The 11,264-nt window shown below is 42.5% G+C and overlaps 1 protein-coding gene across 50 annotated transcripts in view; it reads left to right on the forward strand.

The window, feature by feature from the left end:
• The window catches only part of CCDC138 (coiled-coil domain containing 138), a 55,964-nt gene that overhangs the window by 27,332 nt on the left and 17,368 nt on the right, over positions 1-11,264 (forward strand). For 40 of the 50 annotated variants that reach the window (XR_014839363.1, XR_014839346.1, XR_014839358.1 and 37 more), the window contains 2 exons: positions 2,063-2,179; positions 5,038-5,230. The exons of 1 other annotated variant lie outside the window; for it this stretch is intronic. Coding sequence is in view for 18 of the 49 variants with exons in the window: in NM_001444860.1 (NP_001431789.1) it covers positions 2,063-2,179; positions 5,038-5,230 (310 nt within the window). In the remaining 31 variants the exon portion in view is untranslated. Of the gene's footprint in view, positions 1-2,062; positions 2,180-5,037; positions 5,231-5,615; positions 5,832-6,138; positions 6,424-6,695; positions 6,816-11,264 lie in introns of all 50 variants that reach the window. 9 more of the 50 variants (XR_014839347.1, XR_014839348.1, XR_014839368.1 and 6 more) reach the window with 3 other exon arrangements.

The raw sequence follows: 11,264 nt of genomic DNA on the forward strand, positions 1-11,264 counted from the left end.
AGTGTCCAGTAATCAGGTGAGTGAGGATGAACCAGCAGGTGACCAGAGAAGTAGTGGGGGAGCTCGTGTCACAAGAGAGTCTGGTGTTGGAGAAGCCATGGAGGTTGTTTCCAGGAGGGGAGTAAGTAGCAGTGCCCAGGTGTTGCTGTAGCAGGTCAGACATGTCCTTTCAAACTTGATGTTTCTTTGCTCTTTTTTTCTTCATCTTTTTTTTTCTTTTTAGGGCCACACCTGTGGCATATGGAAGTTCCCAGGCTAGGGGTCTAACTGGAGCTGCAGCTGCCAGCCTACACCACAGCCACAGCAATGCAGGATCCTTAACCCACTGAACATGGCCAGGGATCAATCCTGCATCCTGTGGATACTAGTTGGGTTCGTTACCACTGATCCACAATAGGAACTCTGGGTGTTTATTTTCATACCTTATTATTCACATCTATGGACCAGTTACACAAGATTTTTATATCCTAGCTTTTGTTATTTTTACCTAATTATCATTAATATTTTTCTGTTCCTTGTCTTCAGTTCACTGAGTTGCTGTGCCCTTGATATAGCCATTTTGGTATTACTAAGCAATTAAGTAACATCCATGCTTTATAAACAATGTATGCTTTTGGAGGGGTATATTTTTGATGATTTTCCTAGGCTAGTTTAACAGAAGTGGGATTACTTCACCAAAGGCTCTTTGGCCTTGAAATTTTGTAGCAAATGACATACTGTTGAAGCAGTGTTCATAAATATCTTTTCAAAATACAATAATCAGGGAGTTCCTCGTGGCGTAGCAGTAATGAACCTGACTAGTATCCATGAGGGATGTGGGTTCAAATGCCAAAAAAGTCTGTATTGTTTTTTCAAATTGACATTAATTATTAAGATATTTAGGAAAGAGAGATATAAAGAGGAAAGTAACTATCACTCCAGTTACTGAAATCTGACTGCTAATTTTTTTGGAAATATCATTTCATATCTCTTTTTCGAAAGAAATTCATAGACATAGTCTATGTAAATGGGATCGCATTAACTTTTGTAACCTGCTATTGTGTCATCTGAGTGTGCTATGGCAATATATATAGGGGCTGTTATCATTTTTAATGGTTTTATATGTACCTTAAGTTTATTTAACCATTTAAGTTTTTTGTTTGTTTGCTTTTTTTGTCTTTTCAGAACCCATGGCATAAGGAAGTTCCTAGGTTAGGAGTCGAATCAGAGCTACAGCTGCCGGCCTTCACCACTGCCACAGCCATGCCAGATCCCAGCTGCATCTGCAACCTATTCCACAGCTTGCTACAATGCTAGATCCTTAACCCACTGAGCAAAGCCAGGGATCAAATCTATATCCTCATGGATGCTAGTTGGATTCTTAATCTGCTGAGCCACAATGGGAACTCCTAACTATTTAAGATTCTGGAGTTCCCGTCGTGGCGCAGTGGTTAACGAATCCGACTAGGAACCATGAGGTTGCGGGTTCGGTCCCTGCCCTTGCTCAGTGGGTTAGCGATCCAGCGTTGCCGTGAGCTGTGGTGTAGGTTGCAGACGCGGCTCGGATCCCGCGTTGCTGTGGCTCTGGCGTAGGCCGGTGGCTCCAGCTCCGATTCAACCCCTGGCCTGGGAACCTCCATATGCCGAGGGAGCGGCCCAGGAAATAGCAACAATAACAACAACAACAACAAAAGACAAAAAAACAAACAAACAAACAAAAAATAAATAAATAAAGTTATTTTTCTTCTTTTTTTTTTTTCTTTTTCTTTTTTGGCTGCCCCACAGTATATGGAGTTCACAGGCCAGGGGGGATTGGAGGGATCGCCAGGGATCAGATCAGAGCTGTAGATGTGACCTACATATACCTATGGCAGCAATGGATTCTTTATCCCACTGTGCCAGACCAGGGATGGAACCTGCTTCCTGGCACTGCAGAGATGTCACTGATCTCTTTGGGGCACAGTGGGAACTCTTAAAGTGAAGATTTTTGTTAGAGAACTCTTGTTGTGGGGAGGATTGTGGTGATTGATTTCCGATATCTAAACGTAGCATGTGTGTATATTTTCCCTCTCTTGCTTCTCAGCTTTTACCTGTGATGACAGAGCAGCTGCAGTGGATGCCCTTTGTGGGGGCCAAGCTTCACGAGCCTTTTGTCAAGTTCATATATTGGTCTCTGAGGCAGCTCGACGCTGGAGCACAGGTAAGTGGTGAACTGTGGTCGCCTGCAAATGAAATCCTGTTTCATCCTCTTTCTCATGATTTGGTTCTTTCAGTATTTTTCCATGTGCTCTGTTTTATGTTTCAGGACCTGTCCTTGTTGCCCATCCTTTTATTCACCACTTTCTCCTTTTCTGTATTTTATTTCTCAGTGCAATAGATCAGATTCAATATGTAACATTGTTTTTTGAGTTTTAGAATTCTATAAATAAGAAGTTTCACTGTGTTAGGTTATTGTTGAAACAAAAGTGTGTCACTCCCATCATTTAACTTTAAATTTTTTACCTTCTTCTGAAGGCAGTAGAAATTGATTTCTTGTGTTTATGCCAATAAACACACACTAGCCAAATGGGACAGTGATTATTAGGGTAACCCAGTTCAAGAGGGGAAATTATTCCAACCTCTTATGAAGTGAAGGGCATGTGTTACCTACTCAGGTCAGGGTCATTTCACTTGGGTTATGAGGTGCACATGAAACCTTGAGTGCTCTGAATTGTATAGGTTTGTAAAATTTTATTCCCCACTAGTATGGGGCCACACCCACAGCATATGGAGGTTCTCAGGCTAGGGGTTAATCAGTCCTGTAGCTGCTGGTCTATACCACAGCCACAGCAACACCAGATCCAAGCTGTGTCTACCACCTACAGCACAGCTCACAGCAACACTGAATCCTTAACGCACTGAATGGGGTCAGGGATTGAATCTGCGTCCTCATGATGCTAGTCAGATTTGTTTCCGTTGCGCCACGATGGGAACTCCCCCATTAGTATTAATAAATACTGCTGTAGCTTTCATGTGGTTCAGAATGGAGAGGAACCCTCGGTTCCTGGGAAGCTGCTCTTGGTTCTGTGGAACCTGGAATCACAGGGCCGACAGTGAAGTGAGGACTGAGGTTAGGAAGCGTCTTCCTGAGGGCTTCCGTTTGGTCTGCCTTTATGGTGCACGAGAGGAAGTGCCCGAGCACAGGTGTGTGTGTGTGCACACGTACACACACACGGCTTATTTCCAGGTATTGGTCTGGAGCTGTCTTACCAAAGTCATGTACATGGTGACGTCTGTTAGGGTCACTGTCAGATGTGCCCTGTGCACCTATCTCCGCTGGTCTGTGGCTGGTCATCTCCCCTTGACAGTGTCTGTGCAGAGCAGGGGCTTTTAATTTCAGTGAAGTCCGGCTAAGTGTTTCTCGCAGGTTGTGCCTTTGGCGCTGTATCTGAAACGTGCTCGCTGTACCCCAGGTGCTGGTGTGTCTTTTGGAAAACTGACCCTTTGTCACCTGTGCTGCCTTCCTTCCCTGGGGACTTTCCCTGCCCTGAGGCCTGTTTTGCTGAAATGCGGTTGGCTCTGCCCACTTTCTTGGGGTTACTGTCAGCGTGGTCAGTCTGTCTATACATGCACTGTTAAGCTGTGTGTGTCTTTACGTTTAAGTGGGGTTTTTGTGGACAGGGTGTAGGGGTCTCATATTTTGATTTACTCTGACATTCTCTCTAAGTTGGTTTGTTTTGCCTATTGCAATTTAGAGTGATTATTGATATCAGTGCCAGCTTTCTGTTTGATAAATTGTTCTTTGTTTCTTCCACTTGTCTTCCTTCTGTCATCTTTTTACACTGAGGCTTGAAAGCACAAATGTATTATCTTTTCCAAACGGTATCAGAACCTCATGGGCAAGACGTTTAAATGAGACTGCACTGCTTGTGCTGCTCACCACCACGTCCTTTGGCCTTTGAGACCCTAAGATCTCAGTAGGTCTGTCTCTAATTTTCTGCAGAGGTTCCGAAGCTGATGGTCATTATCCATGCTGCCTGAGCAGTGCTGGTTTGGATACCAGTTAGTTAAAAGTCATAAGATGGGGCAACCGTCACATAACTCAGGGGTGTGGGTCGGAGAACTGGTTCTGATAAGGGGTATAAGTCACGTCTGAGCCTGGCTTAAGTGCCCTCATGGGTAGCTGTGTGCACGGTTTTCTTGGGTTGGCTTCTTAGGGATGTGTGGAACACAGCAGGAGCCTGTGTTGCTCTAGAGGCATCATATGCCATCATTTCTGTTTTGCTCACTTTCTTGTTTTAGTTTATTCAACATGAGAATTTATCCGTGATTCTAAAGCAGTATTTTGTTTTTCTGAAATCATTAAAATTTATCAAAATCATCGTGACATTTAGTCTTTCTGAGCCGTAGAGCAGCAAGGCCCTGGATGACCACTGTACAAGCTGCACCCCGAGGGCCCTGTATCAGCAGCGGGGCGTGTGGGGGGCAGGGGCCCCCTGGGTCTTCTGACTGCTCTGTGCCCGAGGTCTGCCATGATCCGCTCTTAAATGCTTTGAAATTGAATCTTGCCTTAGTTCTTCTCTAATTTCCTTCTTAGGAAATTACCGTTTTTAATTCCTTAATTCTAACCATTTCTTTAGAGAAAGATGTAGTCATACACCTTTTTTTCTTTTTATTTTTAAGGCTGCACCCATGGCATATGGAGATTCCCAGGCTAGGGGTTGAATGGGAGCCATTGCTATAGTTGCTGGCCTATACCACAGCCACAGCCACGCCAGATCTGAGCCTCATCTGCGGCAATTACGGATCCTTAACCCACTGAGTGAGGTCAGAGATGGAACTGGCATCCTCATGAATACAGGTTGGGTTCTTAAACCACTGAGCCACAATAGGAACTCTCAGTTTTTAAGTTGATTATAAAATTAATCTTTCCAGTCTTGCATATTTTCAACTACATTTAATTTTTTTTACTTAGCAAAAGATTGATTTATTTTTAGTTTATATATTTGATTATGGTATTTAAGAAATATATTTTCTGAACATGAATAAGTGTACTAAGATAGTGCATATTTTTAACAGCATTCGACTATGACATCAACATTGAGGAGATTAGGTGAAGATATATTCAAAGGAGTGGTGACTAAAGGAATTCAGGGTAATTCTTCAGAACATTCTGTGGAGAATAAACCAAAGACAGCTGCTTTCTTTAAGAGCTCCAGTTTACCGTTGAGATTTCCATCAACTTTAATTGTTCTCAAAACAGTCACTCAAGGTAAGCTTTCAGATGTGCTTCTGGTCTAATTTCTTATAAACAATTAGAAGAGAACTCTGAAATGAGGCAGTTCTTTCATAGATAAATATGTTTTGCCTTTTCAGAATGAGCTTTTAAGTTGTTTAAATTGGTGGCACATTATCAAAACCGACTCTAATGGATGAATTAGAGAAGATGAGTGGTGGACCAGATTGTTGCCCTTCCCAGAAGCCTTTGTTGATTTTCTTAGATCGTGTTACCATAGCAGCCTTTGCTCTCACTGTCGTTGCATTTACCATGTGGTCCTGACCCGCCAGAGCAGGTGTTGGCAAACTATAGCCTGTGGGCCAGACCTGGTTTGTAACACATCTCGTTTGTTTCCTGTTGTCTCTTGTCACCTCACAAGGACAGAGCTGAGTGTCGGCAGCAGAGACAGCATAGCTCCAGAGCCTGTGATGTTCTGACATGGCCCCTGCTCTGGTGTGTGAGCTCACTGCCTTGTTGCCATTGTGTCTTTTGTGCCTGGCGTGGGGCTCGAGGTCTGCTAGTGAACAAGGAAATGAAGGACTCAAAAATGTTTCCATCAGAGCTGGCCGTTTTAGTACAGTTCTGATACACTGCTGTAAGTAGCTGTCTTGTGGATTAGTATTTGTGAGGCTTTGTGTGAAGGGAGGTGACAGCTGTGTAGTCTTTCTACCTTCCTTCTGTGTTGACTGTGTAACTCATTCTGGTGGGTTTGTAAGTGGGCAGTGGCAACAGGCTAATTTGATGACTTACTCTGAAGTACAGGCTCTTTGGCTATTCTTGATTGTAGGGATTTTAAGGGGAAAAAAAAAAAAAAACCAAACCATGACTCTGCCTGAGTTGTTTTCTTCCTTATGGTTGTGGTTCCCAAAGTTATAACAGGTGGGGTGGTAACTGGTTGACAGGCCGAGTGTGAGAAGGGACTATCAGCCCAGCCCAGAGTGCACCACGGCAGCGTGTGATCAGGTGTGATCTTCGTCTCTGCCAAGGCTGATGGGATGGAGAGAGGAATGGGCGCTAGTGTGCACAGGGGCACACGCTGCCCTCTGCAGGCAGTCCCGGATGAGTGGAGGAGGAGCAGAGCATTCATGGACAAGGAAAGTGGCTGAGCAGTTTGTGGATTCTAATGTGCTGTGGCCTCACTGTCTGTATCCCCTCTGAATTCACCTGTGAGGCGCTAACCTGCGCAGGTACGTCAGGAAGTTGGGCCTGGGGAGGCACTTAGGTCAGGGGGTGGGGCCCTGGGGAATGGGAGGGGGCCCTGAAAGCGACCCCACAGAGCACCCCACCCTCACCATGTGAGGACACGGCACGGCAGGAGGAGGGCTCTCACCAGCATCCAAGCCGCCAGCCCCTCGACCTCAAACTTGGGGCCTCCAGAAGGGCCAACATTAAATTTCTGTTGTTTGTAAGCCACCCAGTCTCAGGCATTTTGTTACAGCAGACTGAATGTGTGTTTCAGAAAATGAAACTAATGTGTTTCAGAAAATGAACTCCAGAAGAAATTACAGAAATCTGTTGATTTTTGACTACTACGATGACTGCTGCAACCAGAGTGTAACTAAACTACTGTGACCTGAGTGTAACTACCATTTTTTACAATCACTATTAAGTAGCTGTAATGCATGAAAAAAGAAATCTTGTTCACATAAGCAAAACAAAGTATGTAGGAGTTCCTGCTGTGGCATAGTGGGTTAAGAATCCGATTATAGGGAGTTTCAGTGGTGGCTAAGCAGATACAAATCCTACTAGTATCCATGAGGATGCAGATTCAATCCCTGACCTCACCTCATGGGTTAAGGATCCGGTGTTTTTGTGAGCTGTGGCATGGGTTGGCAGTTGTAGCTCCAGTTTGACCCCAAGCCTGGGAACTTCCATATGCTGCAGGTGTGGCCTTCAGAGAAGAAAAAAGGAATCCGACTGCTACAGCAGCTCATGTCACTTCAGAGGTGCTGGTTTGATCCCCAGCCCTGTGCAGTGGGTTAAAGGATCCAGTGTTGCTGCAGCTGCAATGCAGGTCTCAACTGTGGCTTGGATTCAATCCCTGGCCCAGGAATTTCCATATGCTGCAGGTTCAGCTATTAAAAAAAACAGTAACAACAAAGTAAAATGTGGGTACTAAGCTAACATGGTATCTGAAGAACCTCATCCATTGTGAAAGATAACAGGACATGAGTAAAGATTTGGTAAATAGTGGGCGAATGAGCAGGTTGATAAATAATACTGCTGAAGTTAAGGGGCAGAAATAAAGGACTTTTATTCTTCTTATCTGGGAAGACCAAGAGTATGAAAATTTATGAGATACCCCAAGTGGCTAAGTGTAATAATATGAATTAAAATTCCAGTGGTTTGTGTAAGTTGAGAGAGTAAAGTTTATTTGAAAAAAATATTTTCAGTGAATATGATCATTTAAAGCAAACAAAACAGCCACACTGGGGCAGAGGCGCTTCATATGTACTTATTAAAATAATGAATTTGCTTCCTGGTTGAAGTCAGGTTTTTTTTGGTTTTTTGGGTTTTTTTGGCTGTACTGGTGGCACATGGAAGTTCCTGGGGCAGGGCCACAGCCACAGCAATGCTGGATCCTTAACCCACTGTGCCGGGCTGGGGATCAACCCGAGCCACAGAGACAGCACCAGATCCTTAACCTGCTTGCTGTAGTGGGAACTCCTCAAGTCAGTTTTTTAAGAACATAGACTCATGAGATGTCCTGCTCTCAAAGATGTTAAAATCTAGGGGGGCTACTAGATGATAAATACTTCGGTCTGCTTTACTTTGTAATTAATGGTGCACTAGAAGCCTTCTAAATGCCGTTGCCTGAGAGGTGGTATATTGGCTCTGGTGGTGAGAGAGGGGCTCAGAGGATTTAGCACACAGAGTTAGCATTTTTGCAGGACCACCGGCTTGGTGAGAGTTCACAGCAGAGAGTAAAGAGGAAGGCCATTCCCCAGGGGACAGTCTGAGGGAACACGAGCTAGCTGGGAAGAGCCTGGCGCCACGGAGACCAGTCAGGTGTCAGGTATAAAGACATGTCTCTGTCCACAGTGCAGTGTCAGCTTTCTGACACCTGGTGACAAAGGCTCTGACCAGAGCTCACACAGTGGAGTCTCTTGTCCCTCCCGATTACCTCTCAACCGTCTCACTTGTTTTTCTTAGCAATTTTATCCAGTCTCTTATTTTAATTTAAAAAAATTTAAATTCCTTTCCGGCCAGAGTGCCTTTTTACAAAACGAATTTAAGCATTTCTCTGTCTTACTTATATCCTTTTTGGTAAAGTCTTCATGATAAGATAGACAACTTCCAATAGTCTTTAGTTAGATTTTTTATTATTGTTGGATATTTCTGAAAAGTGTTTTTGTTTTCAATTGTCATCTTTAGGGTATAAAATGGATGTTGAAAAACTGGACTAATTCCCCATTAATTTATTTTTTAAGAAATGTTAAGAAACATATATTTATTATCTTTGGTCTAAATACATGAATAGGAGTTCCCGTCGTGGCTCAGCGGAAATGAATCTTACTAGCATCCATAGGATGCAGGTTCAGTCCCTAGCCTCGCTCAGTGCATTAAGGATCCGGCGTTGCCATGAGCTATGGTGCAGGTCGCAGATGCAACTTGGATCCAGTGTTGCAGTGGCTATGGTATAGGCTGGCAGCTAAGCTCCAATTTGACCCCTGGCCTGGCAACTTCCATATGCTGTGGGTGCAGCCCCAAAAAGACAAAAATATATAAACAAATAAATAAGTACATGAATACAGGATTGATGTTGTTCCTTTTGTTGAAGAAATTATTTGTTTAGTATTTTTTTCTAATTGTGAAAATGGCTTAAAAAAAATTTTTTTTTTGGCTTAAAATTTTCTTAAAGGAAAGTCTAAGAAATGTCTATAAGCTATTTTTAAAGTCACTTGGAGTCCATTGGAAGCTGCCTTTCAGGTCTAATTTGAACAAGCCTTTTGAGAACTAAAGTCAAAAATGAGTTAATATATTACCAACCAGGCAGAATGAGTATGATTAGCTGTTAAAATTTTAAATGCCACATTGAAAAAATACTAAAATGTGTTTTAAAAGTTACAATTTGCTTTATGGTATAAAATTGCCACCCTCCATAAAAACATCCTTCACCCAATTTTGATTAACTGATAAAGATCCCAGTGGTACTGTTTTGTCCCCCAGAGTTGTAAAACCACCAATTTGCCATTTGTAACAGACATATCTATAACTAATTTTTGTTCAGTTCACTTTTTTTCTGTAACATTTTACTTTTTTAAAAAAAAAATGTGTTTATGGCAAATTATTAACAGCTGCTAAATCTAAGTAGAAGTACAACATGTGTCATTTATTACCACTTTTTTCTGTTTTCTCTGTGTTTGAAAGTTCAGAATTAGTCTTTTGAAATTGAAAATGCTATTTTTTTTCAATCTTTTGTCTTCTTTAGGGCTGCATCCGCCGCATATGGAGGTTCCCAGGGGTCTAATTGGAGCTGTAGCTGCTGGCCTACACCACAGTCACAGCAATGCAGGATCTGAGCTGCGTCTGGAACCTACACCACAACTCATGGCAACGCCGGATCCTTAACCTACTAAGCAAGGCCGGGGATGGAACCCACAACCTCATGGTTCCTAGTTGGATTCGTTTCCGCTGTACCACGAGGGGAACTCCCAAAAATACTGTTTTTTAATGGAACTTTGAGAGATTTAGAAACTCCATCAGCTGGCATGGAAGTAAGAGAGAGGCCCTTGGTTCTTACTCAGGAAGGCGCCCATGTGCTATTGCATGGGTGGGAGCAGAGTGGTAGATGTGACTCAGGAAAGAAGGGGTGCTGTCCTGGTCTGCAGTTAGAAACATCTGAGAAATGATGGTAACGGAAGTTTAATCTTTTTGTTACTGTAGCAGGCATCGTGAATGTGACTATCAGATATAGTGTGTGTGGCATTTCCCTAGACCCTTCCTTTCCAATTTGGATTCCTTTTATTTCTTTTTCTTCTCTGATTGCTATGGCTAGGGCTTCCAAAACTATGTTGAATAGTAGAAGTGACAGCAGACACCCTTCTCTTGTTCCCTATCTTAGTGGGAATTCTTTCAGCTTTTCACCATTGAGATTGATGTTAGCTCTGGGTTTGTCATATATGGCCTTTATTATGTTGAGGTGGGTTCCCTCTGTACTGACTTTCTGGAGGGTTTTCTTAAATCATAAATGGTGTTGAACTTTGTCAGAAGCTTTTTCTGCATCTATTGAGAGGATCATACGGTTTTTATTCTTCGGTTTCTTAATGTGGTGCATTACACTAATTCATTTGTGGATATTGAAAAATCCTTGCATCCCTGGGATAAATCCCACTTGATCATGATGTACAGCCCTTTTAATGTATTGCGGATTCAGTTTGCTAGTGTTTTGTTCAGGATTTTTACATCTATGTTCATCAGTGTATTGGCCTGTAATTTTCTTTTTTGTGGTGTCTTTGTCTGGCTTTGGTATCAGGGTGATGGAGGCCTCATAGAATGAGTTTGGGAGTGTTCCATCCTCTGCAATTTTCTGGAATAGTTTCAGAAGGATAGGTGTTAGCTCTTCTCTAAATGTTTGATTGAATTCACCTGTGAAGCCATCTGGTCCTGGACTTTTGTTTGTTGGAATTTTTTTAATCACAGTTTCAATTTCAATTCTTGCAATTGGTCTGTTCATCTTTTTTATTTCATCTTGGTTTAGTCTTGGAAGATCGTACTTTTCTAAGGATTTGTCCATTTCTTCTAGGTTGTCCATTTTATTGGCATATAGTTGCTTTGTAGTAGTCTCTTATGATACTTTGTATTTCTGTGATGTCTGCTGTAATTTCTTTTTCATTTCTAATTTTATTGCTTTTCTTGATGGTCTGGCTAAGAGTTTATCAATTTTGTTGATCTTTTCAAAGAACCAGTTTTTGGTTTCATTGATCTTTTCTGTCAATTTCTTCATTTCTCTTTCATTGTATCTGATCTTTATGATTTCTTTCCTTCTGCTAACTATGGGTTTTGTGTGTTCTTTCTCTGGTTGCTT

Source organism: Sus scrofa, chromosome 3 (assembly GCF_054392235.1).
Source record: "Sus scrofa isolate SSC_HxYL_T2T_F1_AM1 chromosome 3, Sscrofa_HxYL_maternal_Yorkshire_Landrace_v2.0, whole genome shotgun sequence".
NCBI classification, from domain to species: Eukaryota; Metazoa; Chordata; class Mammalia; order Artiodactyla; family Suidae; genus Sus; species Sus scrofa.